Source organism: Athene cunicularia (genome assembly GCF_003259725.1).
Source record: "Athene cunicularia isolate RWA chromosome 10 unlocalized genomic scaffold, athCun1 chr10_part1, whole genome shotgun sequence".
Lineage (NCBI taxonomy): Eukaryota > Metazoa > Chordata > Aves > Strigiformes > Strigidae > Athene > Athene cunicularia.
The window spans coordinates 15903617-15922575 of record NW_020799112.1 but is presented as its reverse complement, the minus strand read 5'-3'; the positions used below and the strand labels follow the sequence as shown (position 1 = coordinate 15922575).

General features: G+C 48.0%; 1 protein-coding gene across 1 annotated transcript; it reads left to right on the top strand.

Annotated features, from left to right (window-relative positions):
- Positions 1-642: 642 nt before the first annotated feature.
- DET1 (DET1, COP1 ubiquitin ligase partner) lies at positions 643-13411 on the top strand. Its single transcript, XM_026856346.1, has 4 exons — positions 643-1725; positions 4731-4921; positions 6577-6768; positions 10515-13411. Exons 1-4 carry the CDS (start codon positions 643-645, stop codon positions 10702-10704), a joined length of 1656 nt encoding a protein of 551 aa, XP_026712147.1. The 3' UTR covers positions 10705-13411.
- Positions 13412-18959: the final 5548 nt, after the last annotated feature.

Here is an 18959-nt window from a genome sequence, read left to right as displayed (position 1 = left end):
CGCAGCTTTCCGTGGGCTTCCCCTGGAGCTCAGTGTGGGCCTACAAACCCTGGCTGCCTGGGGCTCCCTGCGGCCCCCCTCGGCAGGCGGGCCCGTAGGCCTCCCGGAGACCCCTCGTGTGCCCCTCAGCTCCCTCCATCCTTTCTGAGCTGCCCTTCTGCGCCTTCCTGTCAGCAGGCGGGATTATCCCTGGCTCCCCTCACTCCTTCCCCGGTGCCTGGGGGCTCTCTCTATCCCCTTGGTGCTTACCTGTGCCTCCCTGGCTCCCTCCATCCCCTCCCGGTGCCTCCCTGTGTCTCCCTCATCAGCAGACAAGCCTGCGGCTCCCCTCAGCCCCTGGTGCGTTGGGGTGTTCCTTCTGTGTTCCCCTCTCTTCCCCAGTACCTGCCACTGAGGTCTCTCTCCCAGCCTCTCCACATCTCTCTCTCTCTGTCTTCCTGTGTCATCTCCCCCCTTTCCGAAGGCATGTCTGCACTTTTCAGCTGACTCCCCCTGACTCTCTGGGTTCTGTGAGGCTTTTCGCTACCCCATCCCTGCAAGCAGGTCCCTCAGTACCCTGAATTCTCTCCCCATCTCTGCGTAGTCCCAGGGCACGTATGTGCTCTCTCCCTGGCAGGGTGAAGATGAAGTAGACCTCTGACCATGGACCATGACGCCCCCACAATCAGGCCCCGTCGCATCCAGAACCAGAATGTCATCCACCGCCTGGAGCGCCGCCGGATCAGCTCGGGCAAAGCCGGCACCCACTGGCACCAAGTCCGTGTCTTCCACCAGAACGTATTCCCCAACTTCACTGTGGTCAACGTGGAGAAGCCACCCTGCTTCTTGCGCAAGTTCTCCCCTGACGGCCGCTACTTCGTCGCTTTCTCCTCTGACCAGACCTCTCTGGAGATCTATGAGTATCAGGGCTGCCAGGCTGCAGAAGACCTCCTGCAGGGCTACGAGGGAGAGATCCTGGCCAACGGCAATGACCAAAGATCTGTCAACATCCGAGGGCGGCTCTTTGAACGCTTCTTTGTTCTGCTCCATATCACCAACGTGGCCTCCAATGGGGAGCACTTGAACCGCGAGTGCAGCTTGTTCACTGACGACTGTCGGTACGTGATCGTTGGCTCTGCCGCGTACCTGCCCGAGGAGCCTCACCCTCCCTTCTTCGAGGTTTACCGCAACAGCGAGTCAGTGACCCCTAATCCCCGGTCCCCTCTTGAGGATTATTCCTTGCATATCATAGACCTCCACACGGGCAGACTCTGTGACACACGAACTTTCAAATGTGACAAGGTCATCCTGTCTCACAACCAGGGGCTGTACCTCTATAAGAACATCTTGGCCATTCTCTCTGTGCAGCAACAGACTATTCACGTCTTTCAAGTAACACCTGAGGGTACGTTCATTGACGTGCGGACTATCGGCCGCTTCTGCTACGAGGATGATCTGCTGACTCTGTCTGCGGTGTATCCCGAGGTTCAGCGGGACACTCAGACGGGGATGGCCAACCCCTACAAAGAGCCCTTCATAAACTCTCTGAAACACAGGCTGCTGGTGTACCTGTGGAGAAGGGCCGAGCAGGATGGAAGTGCTATAGCAAAAAGAAGGTTCTTCCAGTACTTTGATCAGTTGAGGCAGCTCCGCATGTGGAAGATGCAGCTTTTGGATGAGAACCATCTATTTATTAAATACACTAGTGAAGACGTGGTCACGCTGCGGGTGACGGATCCTTCCCAGGTACTGCCCGCCTCCTTAGGCTGCTCCTTGCTTTGGGGCAGGTGCTCATGCAGGTACAATGCTGGTAGCTGTGTTTCTTAGCTGAGCCTGTGAATGTTGTTTAGGATCCCTGGTATTTCATTCTTGTGTGAACATTTGATGCTTCTGATACTGAATAACTTTTGTATCTTTTGCTCTCTCTTCATTGCTTTCTTCACAACTGAAAATGAGAGAGAAGGTGTGATGTGGTTATTGAGTTCCCTTTCTCCAGGGATTGTTTCCCGTGCTCACAGATGCTGTACAACCCTCTTCCCCTCCCACATCCCCAACTGATTCTTTTTTTCAGCTGATATTTTGTATAGTACACTTACATTCTAGAGGTTGTCTCTCCATTTTCTCATGTAACTTCAAGCATGTTTTTCAAATATAATAGTCTTCATTCTTTTTCCCCGTGGAATTACCTTTTTTATTCTGCCTACATACTCTTTCAAGCTTCAGTGAGAGTGTTTATGATCTCTCCAAATTAGAGTAGCAGCTCTTAGATCTAGCTAATGTGGCAATTCCTTCTCCTTTCAGTTTAGTACTAAAGAAGCTGAGTTAGAGCAAATGGAGCTTGGTCAGTGCTGGGTCCCTCTAGATGTTTCACTATCCACCAGGTTGATCATCTCTTTTCACAGCTGTTAGTGTGGTGGTCAGGTTTTGAGCTCTGTGAAACTGAGAAGGATGTGGTTTTTTAACCCGTTCTGTTAAGGAATAATAGAATGTTTGGGTTTTATTCTGTTGAAAGTGTTTAGCAAGAATTTGTAATAAATCTCCAGTGCTGCATGTAGGTCTGATTGTTCCCTAGATGTTTGTTTTTCTTTCATACCCTTCTCTTCCTGTCTTTGCCAGATGCAGGACATAGATCCTAGAAGAAATAGACAGCAGTTCTTTGCATGTTGCCTTGGTCTAATTGTTCCTGGAAGATGATTCTGGTTTGTTTCGTTTTTCTCTGAAGTGGTATTTGTTTGGGGGAGTTGCTTTGGGAGTGATATAGGTAAGGCTTAATCTAATCAGTTTTACCCATTCGTGTAAAACTGAGTGGCTGTCTTAAAAATATTAAAGCTTTGTGGAAGTGGCCTGCAGCATTCTGTTTGCTGCTGGTATCTGGAATGGTGCTCCTGACCCTGATGTAAATGTTTGTGGTAGGCTTGGCTCTGCTCCCTGCTGTGGTTACCAAGGCTTTTGTGCCTGGTTTGCTGCAGCTCTTGACTCTCTTCACCCGGGGGTTACTTTAAGATGCAGGTTGTGGTTTGTTTGCAGTGCTCCTCAGGCGGTGTGTTTTATGCTGGAGGAAAAGCATCTCATTTCTCAGTTCTTTCAGGAGATAATTCCAGGTGTGGGGCAGTCTCCTCAGACCTGCCTGAATGTAGGCTTTGCGTTAGGGCTTCCTGAAGAAAACTTGATTCACTAAATACCTAAAGCTCAGATTTTTCTTTCGCCTATCAGAGGGGAACATGGGATTACATGCTGGTTTGGGCTCCTCTTTTCTCTCTGGCTTCTCTGCCAAGAAGGTTGAGGAAGTCACTGTTCATGCTTGTGGGTTGCTTGTATATTGTCAGGGTCTGCACTGAATCACTTGACGTTTAATCGTGTGCTGTGTATATGTATCTTGTGGTTTGTTGTTGTTGTTCTAGGCTTCTGTTGACAGACTTGCCAGCTTTGCTGCTTGATTTCTGTGAGGCTCGACTTCTGCCAGCCATGCTGTGATGATGTTTTGCCTGTGTTACAGGTGCTGCTGAAAAGCAGTGAGGATAGTTTCTCTGGTCAGGGGCATCCTGTGGATGTGTCTGCATGTTAACCTGGCAAAGGAACTTTTTTATTTAAGGTTGGAGGATACTCCCTGCAGTCTTCAGTGATGTAACTAGTTTTTTCCTTCTGCTGTCTCCTCTTATTTTCTCTCTGCTCCAACTCTGTATTTCAGAAGGGCTTCCCTTTCCTTAGGCAGTAGTCTAGTGAGTAACCTCATCTAGCGTGCTTCATTTTGACATGTGGGGGCTGGATCGTATTATCACAGTTTATTTTGGGGCTGTAAAACAAACAAACCTTGTGATATTTGTAGGTGGGTGGGGTAGGCAAAGTGCCTGCCGTCATCCCTGAGCATTGTTTGAGATGGGGAGGTGAAGCATTTAGAAATTGCCTTTATTGACAGAAGATTTAACCAGATATGTGCATGTAGCACGGGAATTAGTTAACTTTGAAGTAGGGGCAGGTTCTTAATTTGGGGTGCTAGAGTGTTAGCATTTCTGTCTTGTAACAAAGACTACCTTTGATGGTGAAGGATTAAATCTGTCTTTTCCCAGTGGGATGGGAACCGTTGTCTCCTTTTGATGTAGCTGCGCTGACACAATGCCCCCTTTTTCCCTGATTTCTTGCTCATTCCTGCCATGAAACACTGCCATTGCCAATCCACAGTGCAGTACCTGGGCCTTCTTGCACAAGAATGTCGGCATTAAAAAGAATCCATTAATGTCTTTCAGATTTTCATTCCTGTGCCAGCAGGGTACCTGGAGGGCACAACATTTTCCAGGCAGTGTTGTAGTACACAGTACACTAAAAAGGCTCATCTCTGCGTGATGGAAATATTAAGAAAGGGAGGAAATAATGTCTCTACAGAAAGGAAAAAAAAATGTGGCCAGCTAGCACTGGATTTAAAATAATTTTGTCAGCAGGAATGAAAATTAAATTTGGCACTTTAGAAAGCATTTTGGATTTGGTGGAGGGCAGAGAGAAAGAGAAAACAGAAATATTGTCATCCAGTTTGAGTTGAAAAATTGGAAGCCCATTAAGTTTTCTTCATAAATAATCACAGTTAAGAGTTGGATAATTTGGTATCTGTTGAGGCATTTGAATAGCAGAATGGATTAGTGTGAGAATGTGGGATTTCCCTGTGATGCAGAGAAATTTGCATAGGGTCTGTGGTGTCATGTGGGGAGAAGGGACAGCTTGCTCTCCTGGGTAACTGCTGCCTCTGCCTCTCTCTCCAGCCTTCATTCTTCGTCGTGTACAACATGGTGACCACAGAGGTTATTGCTGTATTCGAGAATACATCTGATGAGCTGCTGGAGCTGTTTGAGAACTTCTGTGACCTCTTCAGGAATGCCACCCTGCACAGTGAGGCGGTCCAGTTCCCCTGCTCAGCTTCCAGCAACAACTTTGCCAGGCAGATCCAGCGCCGGTGAGCCATTCGGAGCATGCTTTATACCGTATAGACACACGCTCACCCCCGTCAGCTGAAGGCTAGTATCAAATAACGATGCAACCCTGAGAAAAACTGTTCCTTTAGTCACTGGGTGATGCAAGGGTCTGGCTTGTACATGGTTCATCTTGCAGCCTCATGCATCTGATTTTACATTCCACAGCATCTGTCTTGTTACAGGAAGGAACAAAGCAGTGGCAATCCAGTGCTTAGAAGAAGGAAGAGGAATTTTGAGGGAAAGATGTTTCCTGCTCTCCTCAAGCAGTAACTCTTCTGGAGGTTGTAAAGTGTTACTGCCCAGTAGCTCAGGATCCTGAAGATGAGATTTGTCAGGATGCTAGTGTCATCTAATTGGATATATTTTGCCAAATGGCATTCTCTGAATTTAGTGTGCATCAAACTGTTCTGTAGCATTTTCTCCAGCATCAGTCACAAGCTTGTGATTCTTGTCGAACCGTGCTAGGAGAAAGGAAACTCATCTGCTTAGACCTATTGTGAAAGCTGAGCAAAATATCAAAATAACCTGGGTTTCTAGAATGTGCTGTGGCAGTCAGATGTGGTTTTAATGAAACAGAGTCTGTTATTTCTCTTGGAATATATTTTTATGTGACTCAGGGTGTTTTGTTCTTCCAGTGACTTGTTTCACATCATCCAAAGTACTTGGCAATCTCTTATGGGCATGAAGCTTCTGTTGATTTTAGGTTGACATCACATAAGTAAGAGGAAGTTGACTGCGTCTGTAACTTTCTAGAGCTGCCTGTCAGGAAATCCATAATGCTTAGTGGGAGAGAGAATGAGAGAGCTCACTGTAGATGCCCAAAGAACAACTTCTGCCTTGTGTTAGAGAGGAGAATCTTTTCATCCCCTTGGCTACAAGGGCCTGTAACAGGAGTGTTTAACTTCCACAGCAAAATGTAATAGAGCATAATCCACAGCTAGCTGGCATTTGGCCAAGTGTTTCTGGTCAAATGAAGATGTTTTACCCTCCTTGATGTATGACATCCATACAGCTGACTGACTGTTCTTGCACATGAAAAGCTCATTATTTTGCTTGGAAAGAGAAATTCAGCCTGTGTTAATCTCTCCACCAGGAAGAACTTTCAGGTTGCTGTAGTTTCTGAAGAGCTTTAGGCTTCTCATCAAGGTTCTTCTTCATCTAAGGTTTCTCCTTTTACGCATTTAAAATACAACAGCTAGAGAAAGGGGGATTCTCAAGTCAACATTAAGGGCTCAACTGTTACTGTGAAACCCTCTGGCTTTTGCTTACGCTTTTTCCAGGCTTCATGGTAAAACTTGGATTGACTGATAAGCTGCTAATCCATCTCTCCCTGTTTCTGATCCTGTTCATTTCCTGTACTGCAGAGCAGCTGGGGCCAGACCTTGTGGATAGGCACAGTCTTGTCCTTGTGTCAGTTTGGACTTTCAGAGCAGAAACAGTAATGATGAGGGAGGATAAAAAGGTCACCAGAACTGGTTGATGCTTGAATCACTGTGAAACATCTTTGGAAATGTGCGTTTAGTTCTTACACTACTGCTGTTTTTCTCTCCCTATCATTTTTCCTCCTTAGTTTATTGAGGCTGTGCTCTTCACCTGTGGCCTTTGTGAGTAAAACCTGTTTCTTGGTTTGCTGCAGGTTCAAAGACACTATCGTGAATGCCAAGTACGGAGGGCACACGGAGGCCGTGCGGAGGCTGCTGGGCCAGCTCCCGATCAGCGCCCAGTCGTACAGTGGCAGCCCATACCTCGACCTCTCACTTTTCAGCTATGATGACAAGTGGGTGTCAGTCATGGAGCGGCCCAAGACCTGTGGTGATCACCCTATAAGGTATGGAACAGGCCAAGAAGCTGTATGTGAGGAGAGCAGTGCAAGAGTAACTCTGAATCACCTCTGCCATGTGGCATCAAATGTGTAGAAAAGGGAGGAGATTGAGGCCTTTCTCATATAACATCCTTCCACCAGAGGGTTTATTTCAGCAGTCCTGCAAAGTCTGGCCTCCCTCCTTGTGATAATGGTTTTATCTTGTATGTGTGGCCTCTTCAGGCCTTCTCGCTGAGCTGCCCTGGGGAAGTTTTAGGTAGTGAAGCCTAAGCCTTTTCTGTAGGAATGCTCTTGTTCCTCCTTCTCTTCTTGCAGTCCTGCTGTTGTGTTTGGGCTGCAGAGTGATATGGCTCTGGATGCCTGCTTTCCTGTGCTGGAAGGATCCCTTTTGAGCATGTGGGTTTAGCTGGCAAGGATGATGTGGTTTGTCCTGTGAATAAAATAGCAGCTGGATTAGGTGTTATTCACAATGCTTGTGGTATTGATTTAGCTATTTTCAGACTTTCCTTGTTTACAATTCTCACCCTGGGAGCTGTACTCCTCTTCATATTCCCCTTCTTTGACCTGTAGGAAATTTGTTTCTCTAGTAGGAGTTTTAGCCAGGTGTAAGGGCCATTCTGTGCCTCTTCTGTCTAAGTCTTTGATGCTGGCAGAAAGATTAAGTCTGAGCCTGGAAATAAGGAGGTTTGCAATGCTTCTTGCAGAAACACCAGGACTATTTATTTCTTTTTGTTGGCTGCAGCCATGGCTGCAAGTAGTAGTGGTTAAAAATCCAACATCTCCAGCCTGAAAGGCTCAAAGGGGCTGAATTCTCTAGGCAGAATAGGCTTTCCACTTATAGTATTGCAAAAGCAAACCTATGTTCTGAAAACAAAGAGAGCCTTCAAAGCCTAAGTGCTTTGTTTAGTGACTGCACACACATTGGGGACTCAGGCAGCCTAGGGAGACCTTTCTGGCAGGTTTCCCAACTTTATTTTCATCTATGCATTCTCAAAAAGTGGTTTCATGTCTCCCCTGGCCCTGACTCAGGTGGCAGGGAACCTCTGATTATTCCTGTGCTCTCAATTCCCAAATTATGTATATTTAATTGATTTTTCTGCCCATATGATTTGGTTTGATCTCCAGCTCCCATGTTATCTGCAGAGAAAAGCCTGCCCTTTCCCCCTTGTCATGCTTGACGTTGGGAAAACTTGCAGGGCGGCAGTTGTCTGCCAGCGCCAACCTGCGTATGGCTCCTGCAGACAAAAGGGAGCAAAACCGCAGTCATTTGCTGCGGTTACGTCTTTGTAGTAAACAAAGCGAAGTGCCACCTTCCCTCCCTCCCCTGAGCAAACCAGCGTTTCAGAGCCAGAGCTTTTAAAGCTCAAAGCTGTGCAGAGTCAATTAGGACTTGAATAGGGCCTCGGAGCAGTGGGGCTCCTGGTTTTTGGAAAGTAAGCAGAAGATGAGGCACTAACCTTAACCATTCAGTAGCTGAAATAGTGCTGCTGTGTTTCTCACATGCAGAACAAAGGGATTAATAAAATAATGCCACTGCCTGTTGTGGTTTAGAGAGCTGGAAATGAGGGGCCACAGGATTTGTAATGTAAGTCCTATAATTGGCTGGAATGCAAAACCCTTCAGCAGCTAGGGGTGTTATAATGTTGAGTGCAGTTTCCTGACACGATGTGCAAGATAGGAAGGCCTAAGGCCACCATATCTCTTACACATCGGTTTCAGCACCTCTGTGCACTGTGTCCTTTTAACCCTTAGTGCCTTTCTGCATCCCAAAAGGTTCAACTCTTGGCTCTGGCTACTTGAGAGACCAGTGGTTGTTTGCTCTCAGGTGGGAAGGACTCTAGGTTCCCCATCACCACGGTCTTCCAGTATCTTTTCAGGAGTCTTGAAGACGTCTTCACTGGGTGAAATGATGGCACTTGTGAGAAAGAGGCTCTAACACAGGCTTACCTATAGTAGGGGGTCTCTAAAATCCATCTAGATGGCTAATAAGGAGCCATTTAACCAAAAAATTGGTCTGCAGATAAATCTTCCATTTTCATACGGTTTGAAAAGACTGGTCTTGCTGTTTCTGTTGACATACAATTTTATGTTGCAGTGCCTAATTTATCCCCAGAGTGAGAGCCCATGGAAATGGCCTCTGATTGCAGAGCACTTTTAAAAATACATTTAAAAATACCAAACTGAGCACATCTTTGAGATTACAGGGAGCTTCATCTTGAGTAGTAAATTATTGTGAATTGGGGGGAGAGAGGAGCAGACGGGGGACTGTGCTTTATTTAAAGAATGACCCTCTGCATACCCAGCCTTGCGTAGGAGGGAAATGGCTTTTCAAAAAGCCAAATACCAAGATTGTGACTCTCTTGCTGGGTTCTTGTGTGCAATTTTCAGGCAGGGCTGGCTGGCACTTTGATTCAGAGGAAGGGAGAGGAGAGTGGCCCTCCAGGAAGAACATGAGGTTCTCAATAGTCTGTGTTGTTAAAATGTGGAGTATGTCTGCTCCTGGAACAGCATTGCCTGTATCTATCATCACCTGTTCTTCTAGGCTGAGAGCTGAGTGCATTGTATTGCTGGCGGGGGGGAAATATGCTCTCAGATTAAAAGCATTCTCTGAGTTAAAACCAGAGGAAAATGCAAAATACCCACACGTACTAAGTGATGGTGGAAAAGGAAATAGGTGGGAGACAAAATGGCAATTCTGCCCAAAACTGAAAGAGCAGACAAAATGGTCTAGTGAACTGAGACAACTTCAGGGTTAGGATTTGAATTAAAGCCCAGCTGCTTTGTGAAGGTACCACATCCAGAAACCTCCACCAAAGTCTTGGGGAGGGTGGGGTCATCGCAGAGAGTCCCCCCTTCCCACAGCAGCACAGGACGCTGGTGTTACCTGGGCTTGTGTCCGTTACACAGAGTATGGAGGGAAGGTCCAAGAAGCAAAGAGCTTCTGGCCTTGCCTTTCTCTTTGGCGCTATTTGCCTCATCCCCTCGGCAATGTTCTCTTTGTGCAGAAGCTGCGTTCCAGGCCTCACCTGTTTGGAGACACAAGTGAGCTCAACCCAGAGGCAGGTTTCTGGCTGACAGCAGGACACAGTTTTCCTTAACCTGTGCGCTTGCTGTGAATGTTGAATGCAATCCACCAGGTACTTCCTGCCCAGCCTATCTTGTTAATGCTTTTTTGATGGAAATCTAGAAGGAACTGCAAAGCCTTGCTTGAGCTGTAAAGTACAACTTAGCACCCTTGAGCAGAATTGGATCCAGCTGTTCACCTTCCTCAACTGAATGGAGATGTAGCAAGGCACAAGAGCAGCAGCGTAAAGCCTACCTGGCAGCACCAGAAGAGGGAAGGGATGGCCTTATGCTCAGAGTGAAGGCCATTGCTAAGGGAAGTGAGCTCAGTTCTGTGCAGTATATATGCCTTAGGGATCAAGGGAGCAGCTTGCATTAAGAGAGGATGGAGAGCCAGCACAAGTGAGGTCTGGATCAAACTTGTGAAGTCATCTATGTCCACCGAAATGACAGGCAGAGTTCTCTCACTGATGATAGTAAAATGAAGTCAAGCTTTTCCAGACAGTAGAAAACTAGCCCTCCTGGGAGGGACTTTCCTGTATAGGCAAGAGCCAGAGACCCAGCTGAGAGCCTCCTGCCCCTGAGGGAGTACTGGAGGATGAACAAGGCACTTGTCTCTGTACATGAAGAGCCCAGATGGCAGAGTCAATAGTCGGTAACAGCCATAACTGTCTTTCTCTTCCTTTCAGATTTTATGCTCGTGATTCTGGCCTCCTGAAGTTTGAGATCCAGGCGGGACTCCTGGGGCGACCCATCAATCACACAGTGCGACGCCTGGTTGCGTTCACCTTCCACCCCTTCGAGCCCTTTGCCATCTCGGTGCAGCGCACTAACGCAGAGTACGTGGTTAACTTCCACATGAGGCACAGCTGCACGTAGTGTGACCCGTGACCGGGGCGGCTGCTCTCCTTGGGCCTGGGCCTCTGCCACAGACACACCAAAGCCAGGCACTTGCGCCTTCTAGGAAACCAAACCGTCACTCATATCAAGAAACCTGATCTGGGAGCTCCTACCAGCTGGCATCTTGCAGGGCCCTCGGCTCGGGAAAGCCGATCCGCTCAAGTTGGGCGTGTGAATGTTTCTTCTGACCCTGTTTGTACTGCGGAGGTCCCGCTGCATTAAGTGCTGCTGTTGTTCCCTTACTCCTGTTGATGAACAAAGTGTAGCTGAGGTTCCTTTTCTGGTTTCCCAGAGGCATGTTCATTTTCTCCCCTGTTGTAGGTCTTAGGATGGCAAAGGTGGAGCTTTGCAAAACAATTGTGGAGTGCTTCCTTCTGCACTGGTGCTCTCCTACCTTGTTGAGACAAACAGCCTGTCATAGTGGGAATGGATGTAAGCCGTGGGGAGGGCTTAGAAAAACAGCTACCTGTGTTTGTATCTTCAGTATTATTAGGGAAATGAAATCCTGTTCTCATCCACACAATCTACTCGTGTGATTTTAATATGCAAGAGGTCAGGAAAAAAAGGTGTGAGAAATCACTGCAATTGAGAGACATGAGGTGTGTTCCTGACTCTTATGCAAGTCACTTAATCTTTGTGCCTTAGTACCTGTAAAAGCTTCTAAGTGAGAGGCGGTGTGTTAATACTAGAGAGCCAGAGCAGCTGGTTGTGTCTCTGATGCACAAGGAAGTGGGCACAGAGGGACGATGGGTGGCTGGGAAGAGTGTGGAAAGCAACAGCAGCTCCTTGCTCATGTCAGAGGACTTTTCTGCAGCATGGGGGTGAATCCTCATGACCATCTGCAGGTTTTGCTGCTGAGGGGAAGGGACACCCAGCTGCTGGCACCCTCCTGTGTGCTGGAGTATGAGCGTGGAGAATTAGTAGCACTTGGGTTTGCCCAGAAAGGAGGAAGGAGACCTGTATTAACGTGCATTGCTGCAGGTCTGCAGTTAGGAGACAAGCTTGTTGACTTAGGTTGCTTACCTATCTCTGTTTGATACACTGTTCTCTGTGAGAACCCAATTTTCTGTTCCCAGGCTTCAAAGCACAGCTGGCTGGTGCATTGATGCTGACTGGACCACTGCGGTGTTTTTGCTGCTGATAAAAATAAGCTCCTGGGTGTAATATTACCTGCCACTGTGGCTGGTGAGGATGCTGGCCTGCCCTTCTGTCTTAAAAATTGAGTTTTTGGTTGTAGGCCAACATTTGGGTTTTTCTGTGTGCTGCCAGGCAGCGCAGCCATCCCAGCACTGCAAGGTGCTCCACTGGAAGCTGGAGCCTGCTGTTGTCCCACTCCTATAGGAGGTACAGAGGAGGGGGCATTAGAAAATTCATGTGTACACACGGGAGAGCCTCTACTTCAAAGGACCCTGTGGGTGTCTTGTTTGGACCAAAATCAGCTGTGGGTGATGCGTTGTGGCCACATGCCTGTGAAGAACAGTGTTGAAGTCATGCATTCATTTTGCATGGTAATGCATAGGAAAATAACTGTGTGGGTTGCTGGAGCCTGCTTGTAGCATGAATAGTGGACCTTGTAATGGAGGGTGCCCTGGGGTTCTTGACTCAGCCTTTACTCTCTGTCTCATGGTACTTCTTTCCTCTCCTGGCCTTGCTACACATATTTCCAGGGTAAGACATTGTATTTCACCACTCTTTTGCTGGTGTTTGCACTGTTGGTTTCTCAGGTCTGTCAGGAGTGACTTCAGGTCAGAAGACTGCTAATAGAGGAGGTGTCAGGCCATGCGTGCTTTAGCTCCAGGTTCCTCTCCATCTAATAACACTATTTGTCAAGGTTTTAGGTTTTTATCCTGTGATCTGTTCCTCAAACATTCAATTAAAGCTCCAAGTGGAGAATCATTTGCACACTGTAGATCATGGATTTACCTCCTGCACCACACTCACATTTGTTCACACTTCCAGTATGAGACTTTTTTTTTTTTTTTTTTTTTTTCCCAATTTTTTTTTTTTTTTTTTTTCCCAAAGCTCTCAGCAGCTCCACCCAAGACTGGATTTACTCCTTGGTGTCACAGCCTTGGGAGGTCAGTGCTTACTAAAATAGCTGTCAGATCTCCATTTAGACTTTTTTGGTGGCAAAAATATAAACCACATCAGCATTTCTGCAGTTGAGGCTTTTGCCAGCCAAATTCAGGCTGTCCTCTGTGAAGCAGAGAGCATGGCACGGATTTGTTGGGCTGGGGGCGGAGAGACCAGAGATCTGTTCTTAGCTCTGCCATTAAATTGTTGTGTGACTGGGGGCAAATCTCTTCCTGTTCCAGCTGGTGTTTTCTTCTCCTTAAATGAGGCCAAAACCATATTTTCAGCTTTTGTAAAACACTCTGAGATTCATGGATAAAAAGTGCTGGATAAGTGCTAAGTATTTTCTTATTATGTTTGCAGACAAACTGATCATTCTGGTTACTAATTGCCTTGAAGTAGCATAGCAGATCCTCTGGTCTTGGCTGCTGCATTTTATATCTACAACAGAGTTAATTTTATTACAGAAATGTATTGAAAGAAAAGTCTCTCATGCTTGAAATTTTGATCTTTTATTTAAGAAACAAAAGTGCGTGTGTGGTGGGGAGGGTTGGGAGGAAAGGGGAGATGTTTTCTACCTGATATTTTTCCTAGGTTAGGATGAAGATTTGTTAGCAACATGATTCAAAAATGGAATAAACGGAATTTGCTTTAAGAGCCTGATTTATTGTCTTTTTCTTCCAAAAATCTTAATGGTGCAGCTGGGAATCCCTTTGCTGAGAAGACTGGGGTGTGCCTTGGACTGCGCAGGCGAATTGCATGTGAGTTGGCTGCCTCTTCCCAGCATATAGAGTACAAGTGTGCTCAAGGATGTTCCTACCTGAGGCATTTCTGTAGTTACTGCAGATTTTTCAAATTCTTGTCTACATGAGCTGATGCTGGGGGAGGAATTCTTGGCCTTCAGTTACATTTTCTCCTTTGTGTATTATTACTAGCCCAACTTGTATTCAGAAACTCTTCTTTTATTCCACTTAGAGCCTTGTGGTCATTTTCTGCCGATGGTCCACAATCAGGAGAGGAAAGCTGAACACATCTTGCTTGGCAGAAGAGCTGTTGCCTGTCCACTGCTTTTAGGTTGGGCTAAGGCACTCAGATTTTCTGCTGCGTGCTGCTCCCAGCCACAATGCAGCTCTTGTAGAACGTTGTGGCTAAGGACATGCGGATGGGGCCTTTCCAAAGTCTGAGATCCCCTTGTAACCCGCTGCTCTGTAATAGCCTAGCAGCATCCTTGTTTGTGTTAGTACCTCTAAGCATCCGCATCTTGGGCATGAAAGCTGCTTTGAACCCTTCCTCCATTTTCCTGTGTGCAGTTCTCTGATGCTTTCCTTTGTAGACCTCGAGCATATCAGAAAGCTCTTGAGCCTGTGGCTCTTCAGATAGGCACTAAGTGACAAGGAGATGCTTGAGTTGGAAACCATGGTTGACTGGCAGCAGAATCCCATCTTTTGTTACTGCTTGTGCTGCCTTTGCTTTAAAAAAAAATAGTAAAAGCAAGACACTTGCAATGTTTCTTATATAAACTGCATTAGACAGCAAGCCACAGATAGCCCATTAGAATCAAACCTATGTATCCATTAATGGTGTGTCCCTACTAAAGATTCCTTTTGATTGACTCCAGCACTGAACAGCTGGCCCTGATTTAGCTCCCTGATGTTCTTGGTGTACATACAGGACCTTTCTTTTGCTCAGGTGCTGGTGTCTGTTATGCTTCTCTTGGTCCTTTTGACCCAGCTAGAAGAATCAGATTTCTGATTCTTCTTTTAAAAAATCTCTTTGTCTTGTGTCCTCTGTTTTGTCACTTTTCTGCCAGGTTTTCTTGCAAGATCTCTCAGGGCTGTGGGCAGAGAGATAGTAGAGGCTGGATGGCAATGGGACATGTGGCCCTCGGACAGCTTTCGTCCATGTGTGAACCTTTATCAGATAGTTGCACGCTGCAGAGCAAATGCGTAGTCCTGTGGGCAAGCAACAGGACAGGATTTTGTGGGTTTGCTTTTGCCTTGCTTTCTGAGTTTCAGAGTCCGGGTCATTGATGTGTCTGAATCCTTGTGCTTCCCTCTCTTGTTATATGGTTGTAAAAGTTTTTCTGGCCAAATACTCCTCAGGAGAAGGGAGTAAGGAAAGAACTTTTTTTTTTTTTTTTTTCTTTTTTCCTTGCTCCAGGGCTGTGGGGGATGTGGGCTGAGCTGTGCAAAGTCAGTCATTTAGTAGTAACAGCCTGGCACTACCTGCCCACCAGGCTGACTGCTCATCAGGCAGCAGCATCCCCTCCTAGAGCCATTTGCTGGTTAAGGTCTGATTTGCCTTTGTTTCTTTCAGGGAAGAGCTGTACTTACCACATAAGGAAATGGGTTCTTAGAAAAACACCGATGTGGGAAAACCCTTGAATTTCACATTCTTTTTCCTGATGTTTTGACGTAAAAATACTGCACCAGTTTTAGACTAGCAATCTGGAAAACAGTAATTCATGGGTGAGTACTGTGATCCTGCATGTGAGGAGAACTGAAAAGGGGCACAGTGCCCCTAGTCCCAGCCACTTAGGGCTGTGCTGCAGCATCTGGGTAACATGTTGGCCCTTGCTTGGTTAACAAGGAGTGGAAGACATCATATGAACCCACAGGCTTTGCTGTGTTTATGCAGAGGTAATATTTTACCATGTCTGTTTTTTCTTTCCTCCCAGAAGTCAAATCCTTTCCTAGGGCACATTTTAGCTGTTGCAGTTTGCTAGCAGGGTTCTTGCTGTCCTCAGTTTTGTGAGGATGCCAAGTGCACCTGAAAATTTGAGGACAGTTTTAGAGGAGTGTGGCAGGGAGATGCCCTTGGCAGGCCAGAAGGAAGAGGACCACAGGGAGAGGTGCCCCCTAGGGGAGCTTTGCTAGAGGAGAAGCAGCACATTTGGCCACTGTGGAAGAAAATCCCGTAGAAACTGCAAGAAGGCAGTGAAAAGTTGTGGGTAACACTACAAAGCCCCCAGCATTTTCTGCATTCTACTTTGTCCAGGTATGAACTGGAGCCCTTGTGGGTGACAAAGTTAGTTTGAATTCAGCCTTTTTAAAGCCAGGAACACATTACTTCAGAGCTGTTGTCCTCTTCCTTTCTCTCCAGTAGTTTTGCAGCACACCATGTATGGGCCAAAGCAGCCCTGGCTTTGCCTGGAAAACTCCCCAAGCCCCCTGAGCTCTTGGCAGGGCACCGTCCTCCTCTGGAAGCTCCTCTTGCGCAGGTTTGTCCTCTCATCTGCCTGTGTCCTCCCTCCATGCAGGTGTGTTGTGACAGCCTCGGGTAGGGAGGCAGAGAGGTACAGGGGAGAGTTGAGTGACCCAGCACACTGTCTGCATCCCAGTGCCTGCTGAACTGGGCAGCAGCTTCTGGTTAGCTTGGATGGGGCTGGTGAGGATGCGCTGGAGGTGCGACATCCAGCCCCGGGCCTGAGCCCCCCTGCAGGACAGCCCAGCCCTAGGGGTGCTGGAGCCAGGGGATGCATGGGACAGGCTGGGCAAGGAGGGGATGAACGCCAGGCAGGTGGCAGGGAAGCCCTGCCAGAGCCAGCCGTCCGCTGTTCGACATGATTTTAAGGTGTTAATAAGAGCAGCAGTCAGCGCCGCATCCCTCCAAGCGCCTGCTCGCTGCTGGCAAGATGGTTATTTGATAGCTCCTCGGTGCTTCTCAAAGGCGTAAAATGGAGCAGTGCTGGATTAGATGTACCCGCTGCCCTTGGTGAGCACGGGGGAGATACGGTCCTCGCCCTCCCGCCTCCGGCCTGCTGGCGCCCAGCGCTGTCACCACGGCAACAGGGAGAAACAGCCATCCGCATGGAAACGGCCTTGCTGCGCCCAGCAACTGCTTGGGGGGAAATAGTTCAGGTGGTGAGTTTGGAGAGGTGAGGGGCACCGACACCCCTGCAGCAACCAGCAGGAAGCCCTGGCCTGTGCCACTGGGCTGAACCCCCATCCTGCAGGATTCTGGAGCATCAGCACCATCCCCACGGGTGGGACACCCCTCCTGAGACACCAGCATCACCTTCTGTGCAGAGCCAGCATGTGCTCTTGTGTCTCTGGCTGTGGAGGATGGTTTTCATTGCTGCTGCCCTATTTTTTGGGGCTGGTCCTGAGGTCAGTGTAAGGTCCAGATTAGCTGTGCTGCTACCTGCAGCAGCGTAGGTAGGTCACTGGTTCAGTCCTGACCGGTGAGTCCTTAATACTGGTAAAATCCCTCCTTGTAAAGGAGAAGGGGCAGCTGGCAGCCAAACAAGGTCTCCTGTAACATAGGGCAGACAAATGTCGTGTTGACAGTATGAGTTTGCATTGCAGCCTGTCTGGCTTCGGGCAGCAAAGTCCAGGTTAATCTCTCCTCATCCTGCCTCCTACCCCTTAAACCCCCAGACAGTGGCTCTGCCCACACTGGTTTCTTCCCCAGAGAGGGTTCAGATTTGAAGATGTTGGTGCCAACTTGCTGGTTCTGATAAGGGCTGGGGAGGAGCAGCTCTGCCCTGCAGGTGCTTGAGACCCAGCAGGGTTTGTCCCAGTTTTACACTGGCCCTTTGGTGACAGCACTACCACTCTTGGCTGCAGGATCACTAGGAAGGGGATCTCCCTAGCTGGCTGCACTGCTTCTCTTGCAGGGATTTCAGTAAACAGGGCTGGGTTTACTACCATGTCCAAGGGCAGATCGTTTCAGAGCATCTCCCAGTACTAGAGCAGGCTGCTTCCTGGCTGTTGGCATTACAGAGAAATCCAGAGAGCTGGCCTGTCCAAAATCATCTGCATTCCTTGGCCAGTTTGACCCTGGCAGCTCAAGAAGTCGATAATTTACTTCTGTAGATTCAGCAGGAGAAAAGCATCATCCAGGTTTTGGCAAGGGGCTGTGTGAGAGCCATGGCTGGCAATTAGGAGTGCAAGTGCAAGGAGAGATAAGAGTCCTATTTCACCCCCTGATCTGGGGACCTGCTAAAGGGGCTGTGGGATGAAATACGTGTCTTTTTCCTGCCTGGAGTCCCAAGTTTTATTTGCTACCTGGAGTCTCATGTGCAGTGCAAAGCCTGGCCTGCTCCTGTATGCATGAGCAAGCAGAGGGAGAAAGGGCCAAAAGCTGGAGCTTTAGTGATGCAGCTGGGAGGTACAGCAGGCATCAATCCCAGGCGCTCCAGCTTAGAGTTTGGCTTTGCAAAATGAATCCTTAAGTGGCAAGGCACAAAGGAGGGATTTTGGAGCCAGCTCGGAAGGGGAAGGACGGTTTTGAGGACTGCCGTTGCTGCTTGGATAGGCTTTGGGGCAGTTTCTAAACACAGCTTTGGGGTGCCTTTCGTGCCTTCTTTAAAATAGTGAAGTGAAACCCCAAAGAACTGGTCGTACTGGCAGGGAGGGCTCCCGAGCAAGGCCACCCAGCGCTTCTGATGTGGACCTCTGGCTAGGAGAACAGCAAAGGGCAACACACCTAACCTGATTCGGGAGAGCCCTTACCTAATCTGTGCTGACTCTTGGACCACCAGCTAGGAGATTTTAGCCTTAGGAAAGGTTTTTTTTTGTTTTTTTAATGTTGTATTTTCCTTCCTGCATGTTTCCCTCCATGTTCTCTTTCCCAACCCATCTTTTTGTTGCCCACATCCTCCCTTAGCATTCTGCTCCTTGCACCCAACCCTTTCTCCTTTTTTGCCTACTTTCTTTAGAAAAACAAGCTGTGAAGCTGCTGCCAGGAGCAGCTATCCCAAGAAATGGCTGTTAGGACTCTGCAGCCGCTGAAAGGTTTGGGTCCAGGTGCACAGCCTCCGACTCAGTAGATGTGGGCGTAGGAGAGTTGTGAACTCCAGAGAAACGAAAGGACTCTGCCAAGTGGCACTAGTGCAGGGGGAGCTTGGAGAGCACAGCGGAGGAGGCGTGAGCGGTTTCAAAAAAAGGGAATAGCATCGAGGCTTGGCTCCCCCCTGCACCTCCCCAAGAGGACCCTGCAGCCCAACTTCACCATCAGCACAGAACGTGGATGCTATTAGGCAGTTCATTAGTAAAACCTCTGAGCAGTTCCCACTGCCACTGAGTGCCCATTAATGCCTCTTGAGGGGAGAGGAGAGCATTAGAAAAGCACAAAAACAATATGAGGGTCCTTCATCTCCTTTTGGGTTGAGAGTCACGGGCTGAGGTTGGAGGGGCAGCTGGGGGGGGGGGGGGGAA